The sequence below is a fragment of the Bubalus bubalis genome, chromosome 12, assembly GCF_019923935.1.
Source record: "Bubalus bubalis isolate 160015118507 breed Murrah chromosome 12, NDDB_SH_1, whole genome shotgun sequence".
In the NCBI taxonomy this organism is placed as follows: Eukaryota; Metazoa; Chordata; class Mammalia; order Artiodactyla; family Bovidae; genus Bubalus; species Bubalus bubalis.
The window spans coordinates 93,634,075-93,652,023 of NC_059168.1; the positions used below are offsets into that span (position 1 = coordinate 93,634,075).

At 37.8% G+C, this 17,949-nt stretch overlaps 2 protein-coding genes across 8 annotated transcripts in view; both read left to right on the top strand.

Annotated features, from left to right (window-relative positions):
* RABGAP1 (RAB GTPase activating protein 1) overlaps positions 1-17,949 on the top strand; it is a 168,723-nt gene that overhangs the window by 80,890 nt on the left and 69,884 nt on the right. The gene's annotated exons all lie outside the window — the stretch shown is intronic.
* GPR21 (G protein-coupled receptor 21) lies at positions 7,022-16,605 on the top strand. The gene is made up of 2 exons (XM_044926322.2): positions 7,022-10,749; positions 11,165-16,605. Exon 2 carries the CDS (start codon positions 11,558-11,560, stop codon positions 12,605-12,607), a length of 1,050 nt encoding a protein of 349 aa, XP_044782257.1. The 5' UTR covers positions 7,022-10,749; positions 11,165-11,557; the 3' UTR covers positions 12,608-16,605.

Consider the following 17,949-nt stretch of genomic DNA (forward strand, 5'->3'; position numbering starts at 1 on the left):
GAGGGTAATACGTTTTTTTAAACTTGCTATTTAATTTTTGTATGTAATTTACTTATATCCAGCTTGCTTCTCTGAAAGGCTGTGGCAGTTCATGGTTCCACCAGCAATGTAGCAAAGTGCCTATTAGCCCATATCCCAGACAGTATTCGATATCACTATAATTTTTGCTGTCAGTGGATGTAAATGATGCCATTATGTCTTTAGTTTGCAATTCCCTGACTACAAGTAAATTTGAGTGATTTGCTCTTCTATGAATTATCTCTTTGTATTCTTTGTATATTTTTCTATTAATTATAAGATGTCAGTTTATAAGTACTTTATATGATTACCTATATTAATTCTTTGTAACTTCATTATATACTTTTCTAGAATTTTAGATTTATATTGACTTTATAGTTTTATGCCATACAAAACATTTTCAATTTTTATGTAGAAAATTGTGTCTTGGTTGAGGTTTATCCTACCTCGAGATTTTGTAAATGTACTTTTCAGCATTTCCTTGTGAAATTTTTATTGTATGTGTTACATTTGTACATCTTTAATCCATCTGAAATTTATTTTTGTACATGGCATATGATAGCAGTCCAATTTTACTTTCTCCCAGATGGCTAACCAGTTGTGCTACTTCTATTTTCCTACTGAGTAGAACTACCATCTTTGTTATATCTTAAATTCTCATACATGCTAGGATTAATCTCGCGCTTGTTCAATTTGATGTTTATGTGTTCCTATACTAGTACGGTTTTGGTTTTGGTTAAGGAGACTTTAAGTTAATGTTCTATTATCTGGTAAAGCAAGTCTTTTTCTTTATTGTTTCCCAAATAATTTTCTTACCTATTTTTGCATATGTAATTTTCCATATAAACTTTAAAATCATTTTCTCCAGTCTCACCATCATCCTGTAAGGTTATATAAGGATTCTAGTTTGAATTACATTTAATTTATATATTAATTTAGGTTACAAGTTACATTGTTATAATATATTTACATCTGGGAATATAGTACGTCTTTCCATTTGCCCAGATCTTATGTTTGTTAACACTTCTTTCATATATGTTTTATTCCTCTTTAGTTAAATTTATTCCTAAGAATTATCTTAGAGTGTTCTTGCTATACCAAATGGAATTTTTTTTTCTGATTTCCATTTCTAAATAGCTAATTGCTACAATAGAGAATAGACTTTTTTTAATTCTCTATCCATGTACTTCTTGATATTTTGATTAATCCTCCTGTTTATACTAGCATCCTTTGAGATTTTCAGATATATGATAATAGCAAAAAGTTTCACTTCTTTTTTCACTGTTTATGCAGGTTGCTAAATTTTCCTATTTTTCTATTTGATAGAAACATTAAGACAGTGTTTAATGATGATGGTGATAAGTAGCATCACTATTGAGTTCCTGATTTTAATTAAAATGATCTTAGTTTTTCAGACTTCTGGAAAGCATGCTATATTCAGTTGGGTTGCTTTTTTTTTTTTTTGGAAGTACTTTTTATTTGATTTAAGTGATTTATTCTATCCAGAGTTTGCTTTTTTTAATTAGGAATGTCTACTGAAATATCTACCAGGCTTCCCTGGTGGCTCAGATGGCAAAGAATCGGCCTGCAATTACAGGCGACCCAGGTTCCATCCCAGGGTCGACAAGATCCCCTGGAGGAGAAAATGGCTACCCACTCCAGTATTTTTAACCTGGAGAATCCCATGGATACAGGAGCCTGGAAGGCTGCAGTCCGTGGGGTCTCAGAGTCGAACATGACTGAGTGACTAACACACACACTGAAATTTTATGAAGGAATTTTTCAGCACTTAAATATGATTTTCTTTAATTTGTTGATGAAGTAGATACATTATCAATATATAATAGACTTCTTGATATTGAACTACCTTTGGCTTCATGGAATAAATTTCTGTAGACCAAATACTGCTGAATTCTTTGTTTTCTTTTCCTACTGGTCTTAACAGAGGGTTTCTCAACCGTAGTCTCTAGTTAGAGCTTGTCAGACGCAGGGGGAGGAAACTAGTAAATAAGCCACTCATATGGCCTCATACATACAGTGTCAGACTTTATTTTTTGGGGCTCCAAAATCACTGCAGTTGGTGACTGCAGCCATGAAATTAAAAGATGCTTACTCCTTGGAAGGAAAGTTATGACCAACCTAGATAGCATATTCAAAAGCAGAGACATCACTTTGCCAACAAAGGTCCATCTAGTCAAGGCTATGGTTTTTCCAGTGGTCATGTATGGATGTGAGAGTTGGACTGTGAAGAAAGCTGAGTGCTGAAGAATTGATGCTTTTGAACTGTGATGTTGGAGAAGACTCTTGAGAGTCCCTTGGACTGCAAGGAGATCCAACCAGTCCATCCTAAAGGAGATCAGTCCTGGGTATTCTTTGGAAGGAATGATGCTAAAGGTGAAACTCCAGTACTTTGGCCACCTCATGCGAAGAGTTGACTCATTGGAAAAGACCCTGATGCTGCGAGGGATTGGGGGCAGGAGGAGAAGGGGACGACAGAGGATGAGATGGCTGGCATCACTGACTCGATGGACGTGAGTCTGAGTGAACTCCGGGAGTTGGTGATGGACAGGGAGGCCTGGCATGCTGCGATTCATAGGGTCGCGAAGAGTCGGACACTACTGAGCTACTGATCTGATCTGAACTGATGGCCTCTCTTACTCCCAGCTATAAGATTTGCAGCTCCTTGGTTCTGATGAGTCAAATAAATTGGAATTTAGAATGGAGGAAAAATAGGGCACTTTCTGGTTTCCAACTTCCAGAATCATCCTCTGGTCCGTCTTTCTTTTGGTTATTTTTCACCTTTTATATCAATGACTCTCTTTTGTTTTGCTTTGTACCAGAAATTTACATCAAAAGGCTGCCTTAAAGGATTCTTTTAATACAATAATGAAATAGCACCCTATTCTAATGTTTCTCTTTCCTTCCATTAGTTAGCTTTGTCTTCTCTGAAGTCTGTTTGCATTGTTTTCTCTAGTTATTTTAGTGGCGTTTTGCCGTGAATTTCAGGCTTTTATCCAGAACCTAAACTATTAGTAAGCCCAGATAATCAGTATTTATGTTTCTGATTGTCCAAAGAAAGTCTTTGGACATTTTACCAGTCTGGAAAATTTTAATTTGAATATCTAACTATAATTTCAATATTTTGCAGATTGTTCTAATTAAAAATCTTTCTAGTGGTTTTGGTAATAGTTAAGGATTAATAGTCCTAGGTGTACTTAGGAAGGATTGATGCTAAAGCTGAAACTCTAATACTTTGGCCACCTCATGCAAAGAGTTGACTCATTGGAAAAGACTGATGCTGGGAGGGATTGGGGGCAGGAGGAGAAGGGGACGACAGAGGATGAGATGGACAGGGAGGCCTCGTGTGCTGCAGTTCATGGGGTCGCAAAGAGTCAGACACGACTGAGCGACTGAACTGAACTGAAGGTTTCAATAAGCTTTAATGATGAGAACCTCCTGTTGATACTAAACAAAAAGGTAGCAAGTTAGCAAATAAAGCACTGGCCATGAAGTTAGGCGGCATGAGTACTAGTGTCAGCTCTGCCACTGGCTTATATGAACTCAAATGAAGTTCTGCACCTGTGACTATTAATTTCCTTTTCTGTGAAATGAAGTTGCTGAAGTACATGGTTGAGCTTCTTTTAAGCTTTAACATTCTGGAAAAATGAAATAGCACGTTTGAGACCTGCCCCCAAAATAGCCCATGATTCTACTGTTTCACAATTCAGTGCTCTTGCTATCTGATTTTGTAAGAAAACAGATTGTCGGGGGACTTTTAGAACTTTATTATCTGTTCCCATATAGCAGTTGCTGTAGTAGGTCTGCTGTAGTTTTGAATGTTCATGTCTCCCCAAAGTTCATATATTGAAATCCCTAACACCCCGTACCCTCAACAGTGTGATGATGTTTGGAGGTGGGACCTTTGAGAGGAAATAGATCAAGGAGGTGGAGCCCTCATGAATGGGATTAGTATCCTTATTAAAAAAGACCCTAGAAAGCTCCCTTGCCCCTTCTGTCCTGTGAGGACACAGTGTAAAATATCTATGGGTTCTCACCAGATACTCAATCTGCCGCCACCTTGGTCTTGGACTTTTCAGTGTCCAGAACGATGAGAAATAAATTTGTTGTTCATAGGCAATTCAGTCTGTGGTATTTTTGTTATAGCATTCTAATGTCTAAGACACTGTTCCTTTAAATTGTTCTTTGTGAAAGTAATTTTTAAGTCTCCATATCCTGTCTTGGTAAATTCATGTACCCTCTTGAGTTTCTGTAAGTCGTATCTGTCCAGGCAGTTTTCAAGATCTTTTTATGTTATGAGACTATAATTCAATTTATTATGTATCAACCTAATAATTACCAGTGAATTAAGTTGTTGTCATACTAGAATTTCACTTGAAAGGTCTTCGTGTCCAAAAACAGAATTGCCTGTTGTATTATAGGTATTTCTTATTCAGTCAGTCAGAAATACCTTTGAAAGCCTGCTGTGTGTCAGCCTGTGTGTTAAGGTCTTACGGATATGCCCGTAAATAAAATGTACCTGTTTTTTGGTTTAGGGGAATCTATAATCTAAAGTAGACAGTTAACTAACCAATTGCAATAAAGTTGCATGAGGGTTATAGATAAGAAAATACATATTGTTGTGCAGCAAATGACAAGAACTTTTCATCTAAGAGTTTCATCTATGAACTCGTGTTCGTAAATTATCGAGAGAGGGTGATTATTGGGATAGGATGGGGGACTGCATGGCATGTGTGATGTTAAAAGTTAAAAACATGTTCTCGAGGATGAGAAAGAGCTTGGCAGTTTCATAGTGTATGAAAGTAGGTGGGTAGGAGCCAGATCTTAGAAAGCTTAAATAAGGCATATTTAATACCTCAGGCAATAGGAAGTCATTTAAGCATTTTAAGAGGCACATCATATATTCAGGTTTGGAAGGCAGTATGCAGAGTGATTTAGTGTCCATCTAAAGGTAGATTGTCTCGATTCAAATCCTGGTTCTGTATTTAGGCCGTTGACATTGGGCGATTTAGCATTAAACTTTTGTTTACTGTGTGTAAAATGGTATAATAATAATATCTTATTTGTTGAGTTGTTAGTTTTACGTACTTAATAAACACTTAATACACTTAATACAATGCATAGCCCCTGGTAAGTATAATCAATCTGATTTCAGTATTGACCCATCTGGTGATGTCCATATGTAGAGTCTTCTCTTGTGTTTTTGGAAGAGGGTGTTTGCTATGACCAGTGCATTCTCTTGGCAAAACGGTTAGTCTTTGACCTGGTTCACTTTGTACTCCAAGGCCAAATTTGCGTGTTACTCCAGGTAGCTCTTGACTTCTACTTTTGCATTCCAGTCCCCTATAACAAAGAGGACATCTTTTTGGGGTTAGTTCTAGAAGGTCCTATAGGTCTTCATAGAACTGTTCAACTTCTTCAGCATTACTGGTCGGGGCATAGACTTGGATTACTGTGATATTGAATGGTTTGCCTTGAAAATGAACAGAGATCATTCTGTCGTTTTTGAGATTGCATCCAAGTACTGCATTTCAGACTCTTGTGAACTGTGATGGCTACTCCATTTCTTCTAAGGGATTCCTGCCCACAGTAGTATATATAATGGTCATCTGAGTTAAATTCACCCATTTCAGTCCATTTTAGTTCGCTGATTCCTAAAATGTCATTGTTCACTCTTGGCCATCTCCTTTTTGACCACTTCCAGTTTGCCTTGATTCATGGACCTAACATTCCAGGTTCCTATGCGATATTGCTCTTAGAGCATCGGACTTTACTTCCATCACCCATCACATCCACAACTGGGTGTTGTTTTTGCTTTGGCTCTGTCTCTTCATTCCTTCTGAAGCTATTTCTCTTCTCTTCTCCAGTAGCATATTGGTCACCTGCCAACCTGGGGAGTTCATCTTTCAGTGTCATAACTGCCTTTTCATAACTGTTCACGGGGTTCTCAAGACAAGAATACTGAAGTGGTTTGCCATTCCCTTCTCCAGTGGACCATGTTTTGTGGCCCTACACGGCATGGTTCAGTTTCATTGAGCTAGACAAGGCTGTGTTCCATATGATCAGTTTGATTAGTTTTCTGTGATTGTGGTTTTCATTCTGTCTGTCCTCTGATGGATAAAAGCTTCCTGATGGGAGAGACTGACTGAGGTGGAAACTGGGTCTTGTTCTGATGGGTGGGGCCAAGTTCAGTAATTCTTTAATCCACAATTTTCTGTTGATGGGCGGGGCTGTGTTCCCTCCCTGTTGCTTGGCCTCAGGCCTCCTTGAAGTGAAGTGAAGGGAAGTCCCTCAGTCATGTCTGACCCTTTTTTGGACCCCATGGACTGTAGCCTACCAGGCTCCATCCATGAAATTTTCCAGGCAAGAATACTGGAGTGGGTTGCCATTCCTCCTCCTTACCTGAGGCCAAACTATGGTGAAGGTAATGAAGATAATGGCAACCTCCTTCAAAAGGTCCCATTTAGGCACTGCTGCACTCAGTACCCCCAACCCTGTAGCAGGCCACCACTGACACTCATGAGCAAAAATAGATGTTTTTCTGGAACTGTCTTGCTTTTTCGATGATCCAGCAGATGTTGGCAATTTGATCTCTGGTTCCTCTGCCTTTTCTAAATCCGGCTTGAACATCTGGAAGTTCACGTTTCACGAACTGTTGAAGCCTGGCTTGGAGAATTTTGAACATTATTTTGCTAGTATGTGAAGTATGAAGTGAAGTCGCTCAGTCGTGTCCAACTCTTTGCAACCCCATGGACTGTAGCCTACCAGGCTCCTCAGTCCATGGGATTTTCCAGGCAAGAGTACTGGAGTGGGTTGCCATTTCCTTCTCCAGGGGATCTTCCCGACCCAGGCATCGAACCTGGGTCCTCCCGCATTGTAGGCATGTGAAATGAGTGCAATTGTGTGGTAGTTTGAACATTCTTTGGTATTGCCTTTCAGTGGGATTGGAATGAAAACTGACCTTTTCCAGTCCTGTGGCCATTGCTGAGTTTTCTAGGTTTGCTGGCATATTGAGTATGTACCACTTTCACAGCATCAACTTTTAGAATTTGAAATAGCTCAACTGGAATTTCATCACCTCCACTAGCTTTGTTAAATATTAACAATTTTACATGTTTCATCAAGTTACTTTGTCATTCTGTAAGAATTTGTCACTGAGGCCATCAGAGTCCATTATGAAGAAATTGAGTACCAAGGGCTGTCTGAAGGCATGGTGCAGTGATGGCATAAGGCCAGATGAGCTGAGCCTGTGAGGCAGCTGACTTAACCTGGCATTGTCTGTTCAGCGTGGCTCTGGGAGGACATCATGCAGCCAGGTTTTTTTGTCAGTTTTACCAAAAAGGACATGTTATATTTATATATTACTTTGGCTGTCTTTTTTATCTGTGTATAAAAATAGCACATAGAAATTAGCAAATTCACAAAACATAAAACCATAAAGAAAAAAAATCATTTGTAATCCCATTATCCAATGAAAAGTAGAATTGATTTTTAATGTATTTTCTTTCAGTCATATATACAGAAATACTCTTACTAAATACATCATACAACTACATTATTTTAAAAGGGAAATGTATGGATGAATTTTTGTGAAGACACAGATTTATTGCTTTCCCTTATTAATAATTGCTGTCCTCTAAAAAAAGTGGTTTGTTTTAATCCAAAGTAAAACATATAACTCTTAACTGATTATTTTTATTTAGTTTCTAGTATGAATATTTTGAGGGCTTCCCAGGTGGCCATGGTAAAGAATCCGCCTGCCGATGCGGGAGACGAAAAAGATGCGGGTTCGATCCTTGAAGTAGGAAATGGCAACCTGCTCCAGTATTCTTGCCTTGAGTATTCCATGGACAGAGGAGCCTGGTGGGCTTCAGTTCATGGGGTCACAGAGTCAGGACACAACTGAGTGACTGAACACGTGTGCTCAAGTACACACAAATATTTTGATTATAGCTGCTCCTAGAGTGGTTTTATTAAAACAGAAGCAAAATTGAAAGCACTACTATTTTACTGATGGTATTGTAACAGCTTGTTGGTTTCATTGCATTTTTATAGCATTTTAAATTCTTTAAAGCTATCAGTTAATGTAACAGCTGTTTATATCAGCATAACTACCTAATTTTATATATGAGAAACCTGAGATGGAATAAGAGAATAAGTTACATGCCCAAATTACAAGTAGTTAGAAAAACGTGGACTCTTAGCTTTGGCAAATGGTTTTGCCATTTATTGAAATGTAAGTCTCAGAAATTATTCTTTTTTAAGTCAATATTTATTAAGCACTCAAAATAGGGAGATCAGAAATAAAGTCTACGTCAAATGTAGAGAGTAGTGGGTAATCTGGTTTGGCTGGACAGCAAGGTATTTGGGGGATTTAGACTAGTGAGATCAGACTGGAAAGTCATTCGGAACCATAGACTCTTCTTGCATAATGGAGTTCATAATAACCCTAATAAAGCATGTGCTGATGGATATTTAACAAGCAGAAATGAACAGATTAGAAAAATGAACAAGAAGTACAGAAAATATGTAATGATAGCCCCAAATATTAAAAACTAAAAGGGGAAATGAATTTGAGAGCCATTATAGAAATAGATTCCCAAGATATGGTGAGTAAGAATGGTATATTAAGGGAGAGAGTGGTCAAGATGATTCCCGAGTTCATACCTGAGTGCTTGGGGAAATCTCAGGGGAAAAAAGAGGTTTATTTGGTAGGAAAAATGTATTTAATTGTTGGATGTGCTATGGTTGAAGTCTCTATAAGACATCCAAGTAGAAGATGTGTGACCAGTAGGCAAATTGTGGATGGAAAAGAGAACTCAGGAGTGAAATCAGATCTGGAGACATAGGCAGAGAAGTTACCTGTCTAATGGGAATAATTTTTTAATGCCATATCATCATTCCTTCTTGCCTACGTATGTACAGTCTCAGTGTATTTGAGGAATGCAGGGCAGCAGTGTAGCCAAATGACTGTTGTTACCACCCTTAGAACTAGGCAGTCACAGTGAGAGAGGGCACCTTAGGATTCAGAAGAGCCCAAGCCTCAAGCAGCACAACGTGACTAGTGGGAAAACACAGACTAGGAAGGCTGTTTGAGTTGTTTGAGAAGAAAATAAAGTTATATACCTCCTGTTTCTTAGATATTGGTAAACCTTTTGTGTACACCATCTGCTTTATTTCTCAACAATCTCATGAAATAGAGAGTATGATCTTCATTTTGAAGGTGATGAAACTGAAGCCAAGAGAAGCTAAGTGATAATAGAGCAAGGGAGCAAGGATTTGAACCGATGGGAGTTCAGTGTCACGGGTCCTTTTGACATACTTTGCCATCTTTTCCAGTAAGACCTGTCGATTAAGCTATCAAACTTATGCTTAATAGGCTTTAGTTCCTTGCCTTTGTGTAATAAGCACAGTGCTTCAGATCTTAAAATGTAATTGAATTCTGATGGTGAGTAACCATTGCCTGTAGTGAGAAAGCATGTGTGTGAAGCAAACAAAAAATGAAAGTTGGATCTCATAAGATACATCTCCATCCCGGTATGCAGACCTTCTGAAATGTTTTCAGATGTCAACATTTGTTTATTTTACTCTACTGAGTTATGTGAAACTTAGAAGAATGAACTGAGAGTCCAAAGATACCTGGGAGGAAAGATACTAAAAATACACAATTAACTAAAAATTGTCATAATTTGACACTCCCAGTTAGCTGAAAATTGTGCTCATTTGACATCATCTGAAATGCCACAGTACAATCCCAATTTGTGTTAGTAGGCACAGACAAGATTGTGTGTTCTAAGATACAAAGCTAGTTTGTACCATGAAACTTCCTGTAATTATGGGTGCATTTACTTGCCCATCTTTTGTTTGTATATATACCACTTCACAGCAAACTAGAAGCAAGTTATGACATTTCAACCAGACGATAGTGTTGAATATAGGAACAGTGTAATTCTTCTTTGTGTGTGCTGTTTCTGCAGTATTTGGAATGGATGGGATTTTCTTTGTTTTTTTTTCTCTTAAAGACCTAATTTTTAAATTTGCTTGTTATTTTGGTCATGTTTCTTAAAACTGATCCGGATATAGTGAACCATGAGAAGAAATTAATGCCAAATATGTAGTCTTCTAGCTAGAACTTCTGGTGCTGGATTTTGATTCTTCAGTTGTCATGCTCTGTTAACATACTTTCATTCTTTAACATTGCTCTTTGTTCTGTGGGAAATGCTACAAGAAAATAGGAATTTCCTCTCACCGTTAGCCCTCTGGCAGTGTATTTCAGTCTAATTCCCGGCTTGCACTCAGTCCTGGTTACTACCTCCTCTTCTTACTGGCAGTCTAAATTCCACTCATCTACGAAGAGGGGGGTTCCAGACCGACGAGGAAACAGCTTTCAGACGCTGCACTGCAGGCGTATTAAGTTATCCCCTCACTGTGCAGTCTGGAAATCGGGGAGCATTTCTCTGGCAGTGAATTCTAATGAGCTGCTAAAGATGCCAGAGCCTGTGTGCGCACCCGGGCGTTTTCTTCTTTCCCCTCCCCCGCCTCTTCCTTTTCCCAAGCCCCCTCTTCTCCCTATTTCTCCTCCTCCTCCTTTATCCCCTCCCTCTGTGTCTCAGTTCTGCAGTAAGCGAGGCTGTGGCACATTCCTGCTTTGCAAGGCTTTCTGCTAAGGATGTTCTGTGGCTTTTGTTTGGATTGCAGCATGCAGAATTACAGGTAATACTCGGAAATTGAGCTAGATAGATCAATGCTATTGAAATGTTTTCTAAGAGGCAAAATATTGGAATCAATAAAAAAAAATTGTTATCTTGGCTAATTTTATTAGTGGTAATTAAATGGTAAAGTAGATTCCTTTTCTCCCCTGAAAAGCTCAAAAGAAAGGAAATGGGGTTAGATTGATCTGACTGGCGATTGATTTTGCTTTATGTTGGTCATGAAAGACTGCTCTTGCTGCACCTCCTCTGTAAAGTAAGAACCATTTATGTGGGGGTGCTGCTGAGGGTAGGCGTGAATAGTTGACCTGGGTGGGGTGGGATGGAGTGGGAGGTGGGATACCAGCTTGAGCTAGCCAGGTTCTTGATTAGGGCATTGGATACAAAATGTAAAACGCTCTCTCCTTTTCTTCTGTCAGCTGTTCAGAGGAGACTCATTACAACTCTTGCTGAAGTCCTAGCCTTCCTCCCTTCTCTTCTGCCCCTGCCCCCCACCCTCACTGGCTGAAGACCTTGTACCCAGAGTTTGCCTTACTCCCCTGGTGCTATGTGTATGGTAAACCTGGTACTATGGCCACATCTGGGACTGGCCAGACAACTGCTGCTGGTTCTCCCTATTCCAAGGAGGATTTAAAGGGGAATTACACTGCAGGCAATGCACCAGAGCGGCAGCATCGCGAGCTTGGGGACTAAGGCTCCTCGGGCATTATTGCAGACACACAGAGCTGACCGCAATGACAGCAGCTGCTCCTTTGAACTGTTGGCAGCAGCCAAGCGGCAGCATGAAGTAAAAGATCACTCCTGAGCTCAAGATGAACTCTACCTTGGATGGTAATCAGAGCAGCCACTCTTTTTGCCTTTTGGCATTTGGCTACTTGGAAACTGTCAATTTTTGCCTTTTGGAAGTATTGATTATTGTCTTTTTAACTGTGTTAATTATTTCTGGCAACATCATTGTGATTTTTGTATTTCACTGTGCACCTTTGTTGAACCACCATACTACAAGTTACTTTATCCAGACTATGGCATATGCTGACCTCTTGGTTGGAGTAAGCTGCCTGGTCCCTTCTTTATCACTCCTCCACCACCCGCTTCCAGTAGAGGAGTCCTTGACTTGCCAGGTATTTGGTTTTGTAGTATCAGTTCTGAAGAGTGTCTCCATGGCCTCTCTGGCCTGTATCAGCATTGATAGATATATTGCTATCACTAAACCTTTAACCTATAATACCCTGGTTACGCCCTGGAGACTACGTCTGTGTATTTTCCTGATTTGGCTATATTCCACCCTGGTCTTCCTGCCTTCCTTTTTCCACTGGGGCAAACCTGGATATCATGGAGATGTGTTTCAGTGGTGTGCAGAGTCCTGGCACACCGACCCCTACTTCACCCTGTTCATCGTGATGATGTTGTATGCCCCAGCAGCCCTCATTGTGTGCTTCACCTATTTCAACATCTTCCGCATCTGCCAACAGCACACAAAGGAAATCAACGAAAGGCAAGCCCGCTTCAGCAGCCAGAGTGGGGAGACTGGGGAGGTGCAGGCTTGTTCTGATAAGCGTTATGCCATGGTCCTATTCCGAATTACTAGTGTATTTTACATCCTCTGGTTGCCATACATCATCTACTTCTTATTGGAGAGCTCTACTGGCCACAGCAACCGCTTTGCATCCTTCTTGACCACCTGGCTTGCTATTAGTAATAGTTTCTGCAACTGTGTCATTTATAGTCTTTCCAACAGTGTCTTCCAAAGAGGCCTAAAGCGCCTATCAGGGGCCATGTGTACTTCTTGTGCAAGTCAGATGGTAGCTAAGGACCCTTACACAGTTCGGAGCAAAGGCCCTCTTAATGGATTTCATGTCTGAAGTGGTTCAAATATTGGGTTGCTGTGTGTTTTGTGTGTGTGTGTTTCCTTTTTATCTTTTTGTATTTCTAGTTCTCCGGGAAATATGGGACAAAATAATTTAATAATTTGATTCTAAGCAATAGCTAACAAGTGATCCATCCAAAATACCTTGTTAAGTTTGCAGAAATGATTTTTTTTTAATGCTTTTGAATTAGAAAAATCAGGACCATGAGGATAAATTGCTGTTCATAATGTCATAGAAGTAACTGTATTTCTCAGACTTAAAAATGAATAAAGCCATATCTAACACCTCTCCAGCTGGCATGACTGAACCTGGTTGTGAAAAGCGTCAGCATTTTTCAAAGTCTTTGTTTTCTTGTTGCTTTTTTGGGTTCTTTCTAGCTGTTTAGGCTTCATGTACAATTAATTTAACAGGAATATTAAAATACAGTGATGAATTAACTGTGTAGTAATTCAGTGATGAATTCTTCATGTATGTCACAGTGTAACTATGCTGCAGGTTTCCATACTGCCATTCAGAAAGCCGAATGTTTTGTCTTATTCTCTTGAGAAAATTCTCAATGCAGTGAATAATGTGAAAACTTAAACATTAATTTTAAATTTGTTTGTTGAATTGTGAAGCAAAAGTGCAGTCAAATTATATAATTTATATAAAAAACTAAGATATATTTTGTGCCATCCTTCACTGAGACCTAAAGAGATGTATGTACTAAAAGTGATTGTGTTCTAGTATTTTTGCCCATGCCTTTGTATATGTGTGTGTTAAGAATATTTGAGTTAGATTTTTCCTTTATAGCCAAATGCATTTTAATAACCTGAAAAATAATTAAATGACAGGCTGATGTCCTCCACTTTTATAATGGTGAAAACACATTAAAATGTATCTTTAGTTTCTCTGCTCTTTTTATCTAGAGACCTTTTGAAATATTAGAATATCAGGAAGAAAGTGTCCTAAGCAACTTGAGTCAGAAAATACACTATACATTTAGCTAGTTCTTTTTTTTTTAAATAGAAGGCATTGATTGAGGTGTTCTCTTTGTAGTTAAATGGAATCATCTAATCAAGTAGCGACTAATTCTTTTTAAAAGCATTCTTTCAGCTAGTGTTAAGAAATCCATATTTAGTGTTAAGGGATGAGAGAAGTTCTGATTAAATCTCCATTGCTATTCTCTTTCTGGGAAAAAAAACAAACATCATTGGGTTACAGTTCATTTGCTCAAATAGGCTTTTTTTTTTTTTTTTTTTCCAGTCAAAATACTAACAATATCTATAGAATTAGTAATTGAGAGTGCTGTGTATTTGTATGTATAGTACTGTTTTGTTTCTCAAAGTGGTTATGTTTAGAGCAAGAGGTTTATTTTTCTAAAAGGAAAGAAGGATTTCCCAGCAGCTCCAGGCATAAAGTATTTCCTCTGCTTTCTGCTGGTTTTAATGTTTTGGAAGTCTTCAGGGAACTTACATGATCTCTGCCTTTGGCTAGATGTTGTAATAGGAATGTGACAATAGTGTGCAGTGAGATGGAAGATAGAAGAAAACGAAGGGAAACGGGTTAAAGTGGATTTTTGAGTCCAGGAAAGGATATGGATATTTATAAAACAGACAGATATGGTTTGGTTGTCCATCATTACGTTTAAATGTTTATGCTAATACTTGTTCTCTTAAAAATAAAAACGCTTAAGTAGAATGATTTTGAGGTTAAATCAAATCTCTAAAATCTAACAGATTTGAAATAAAGGTAGCATTCTTATGATGTTAGATTTTAGAGATTTGATTTAACCTCAAAATCATTCTACTTAAGCGTTTTTATTTTTAAGAGAACAAGTATTAGCATAAACATTTAAACTTCAGATTCTGAGTTCTTCCCAAAAGCTTGAAAATTTGGTTCTGAATTATTTCAAAATTTAGAACTCATATTGAAATTGCGAGTTATGTTAACAGTGGCTTTGTTAAGTTGCCATTTGAAGTAGAAAACCTTTTCTGTTAGATTCTGAAAAATAGCTGTATATTATTTCCCTTTATTTAAGTGGCACAGATTTTTTTTTTTTTAATTTCCCTTTTTCATGTATATATTAAAGAATGTAAACTGTTCAAATTGGCACAGTTTGCTTGTCAGTTTTTAGTTCTACCAATATGGTAATCATAAAGATTAATTTGTATAAAAAACTGATGTCAAGTCTACTAGTCAGTTAGCATCAGTTTTTACTTTTGGGAGGACTCAGCCCTTTTAATTTTTTCTTGCAGTAGCGTTCTGTCTTAGAGAAACAGGTTTTTGGTAAAGATTTTGTGGAAATTTCATGGAGATGAGGAAATCTGTTTAATTTTCTGGAAATGGCTAATCACGCTGATATTTTAATGACTGGAAAGGCAGCAGTTCTTTTAATAAGAGCTTTTGTTAATAGATTTTTATATTTTTTCCCTAATACCAAATTTAGATGTTGTCAGAGGTCCCCCCTCCCCCAGATTAGAACCTCTATCAATGTCTCAGCCTAAAACTAAAGTAGAAATTAAGTAGATATAGTAATTTTAAAGAAAAACAAAGCACCACCACCACCCCCAACCCGCCATGAGGCTTGCTTAATATCAGGTGTCTTTCCAGTTGGACCTTATAAAGGCTAAGGTTTCTTCCAGGTATCAATTCTGTTCTCATATTCGTTATCTATACTGCTTTTAAATTTTTGTTTTTTTGTGGTATGTGCATGCTGGGGAGAAGAGATGTGTCTGGATACAATCATACAGTCTTGGGGCAGTTTCTGTGTGATACATTTGCAGTTCATATGTATTTATAAGTAACCTTTTCATCCTGGCCTATTTATTGCAACATTTAATGACATTTTGTTTAAATACCAGTTTTAACTGGTTGAGAATGATAAAAAGTATTAGAGTCAGTCACCCTAGGCTTTGGCAAGACAGCCTATTTAACTTTATATGGTATATGACTAATACCGGAGGAAGTGTAAGCTTTTTGTGATTGTGTTGAAATTATTTCATAGGAAATTTAAAAATGAGACTATACCAATTGTATCTGTAATTAATTGTGTTTTTAATACAATGATTTCACTGAAAGTGTGTTTTTTGCTCTTAGAGTGGAAAAGCAATTACAAAAGGACAATTATTCCACTTTAATGAAAAAATTGTCTTACAGCAGAATGGCTATTTGCATTTTTCATGGACCAGTTAATTCTTACCCTAAATCACATTTTGAAAAGGATTTTCTTTAAGGTTTATTGCTGGCAAAATACTTTTTTGAGCCTTTTAAATGACTTTTCCTTTTTACTTGAATAATGGTCTCAGTATTTTAAGGATTGGGGAAACTTGAATTTTTTTGTACTATTAAATGCATTTACTCTTCACCTCTTTGAACTTGAAAATGAAGCAACAGGGTTATGAGTTCCCAGGTAGTATAGTGATTTCTGGGAGTTTCCTCAGCTTTTAATCAAAAGGTTTGATTAAAACATCAGCTTTTGATGATGTTGTAGGAATTTTACTGACTTTGTGTTTTTGTATCATAAAAGACTTGTGAAATAAATTATTGACAAACCAGAATTTATTGCTGTATGAGGAGATTTGGGGAAGTTTAAGGATGGGGAGAATCATGGAATTATGAAAAAATTTTAAAATTTTACGAATGACTTTGTAAGTCATTTGTGTTCATTTTTGTGTACTTTTTCCATTTCAGGTTAAAGTTTTATATTAAATATACATATTATTAATATATTTTGCAGACGGCAAGGAATGTTGTAGACTATAAATGAGTCATTTGGCTTTTCTTCAAAATTTAGGTAGTAAGGGAATCATGATATGTAAAATGAACTCTGAACAGAGAATCTGTGATTCTGTTACTAATTGACAACATTTTGTAAGGGCTTAGTTTCTTCTATTTATAATAATCCCTTCATCCTTCACAGGGTTACTTTGAGGACTGAATTAGATAATGGATGTAAAAGAACTTTGTAATATGTAAAGTGCTTTGCAAATAAAAATGAATACTATTATTTATCTGCCATAGTTTTATATCTAAGGAAGTTTTACATATTGATGTGGTATTACCCCCCGTAAGATCTTTGAAAGCCAATCCCACATTTAAGTAGAGAGGCATGATAAATTCTCACCTTTCTGAAACGACAGTAGCTTTCAACGTAAAATTCAACATAAAACTATTCCATTTACTCCCTTTACTTGTTTCTAAAGTCTCTAAAGCTAGGTTCAGTGTCTCTTCATACCTTTATCCCCCAAATCTAACATGGCACCTGGCTTAGTGTGGAAGTTTTGTTAAGTTTTACAGAACTAATGAATGACCCTTTGTAATGATCACTTCTAGTCACTATTATAACTTCTTGACATTATAGAGCAGTGATGGTCAAAGGGTATTCCGAAGCCCATTAGCAGTTTTTCATATGGTCAAGGCCATTCTAGACTCTAAATAGTAAACATCCCTCTTTGTACCAAGAACTAGTGTGGGAATGTGTGTGATTTATATGCTAGGTAACTTTACTCCTGGAAATTCAGTAGCCTTGGCCAACGGACTTTTTGTTATTGTTATTTAGTTGCTAAATTGTGTCTGACTCTCTTAGGACCCCCATAGACTGTAGCCCACCACTAGGCTCCTGTGTCCATGGGATTTCCCAAGCAAGAAGACTGGAGTGGGTTGCCATTTCCTTCTCCAAAGGATCTTTCTGACCCAGGGATCATACCCACATCTCCTGCATTGGCAGGCAGATTCTTTACCACTGAGCCACTAGGGAAGCCCCAGGGAATTTAACTGTCAGACTGCCAGTTTCTCACAGTATGTACAAGATTTTGGCTTTAGATCAACATAAGGTATGCTGTAAAAATCAGCCACAATGAAAGAAGCACAATAGAATAGGACAGCTTGGTGAAAGAAATTGTTCTGATTCTTTGGTTTTGCTTTTTTTTTTTCTCTTAGTCTTTATCACTTTTCCATCTTTCCTTCCTTTCTTTTCTTAACACACTGTTGGTCATGTATTCAGAGTGAAGTGCTTATGGTACTGCTATTGTTGTCGTTCAATCGTTAAGTCATGTCCGACTCTTTGTGACCCCATGGACTGCAGCACAAAGGCTCCTCTGTCCTCCACTGTCTCCCAGAGTTTACCCAACTTTATGTCCATTGAGTCGCTGACATATCTAAGCATCTCATCCTCTGCCACCTCCTTCTCCTTTGGCCTTTAATCTTTCCCAGCATCAGAGTCTTTTCCAGTGAGTCGGCTCTTTGCATCAGGTGGCCAAAAAGTATTGGAGCTTTAGCATCAGCATCAGTCCCTCCAATTAATATTCAGGGTTGATTTCCTTTAGGATTGACTGGTTTGATCTCTTTGCAGTCCA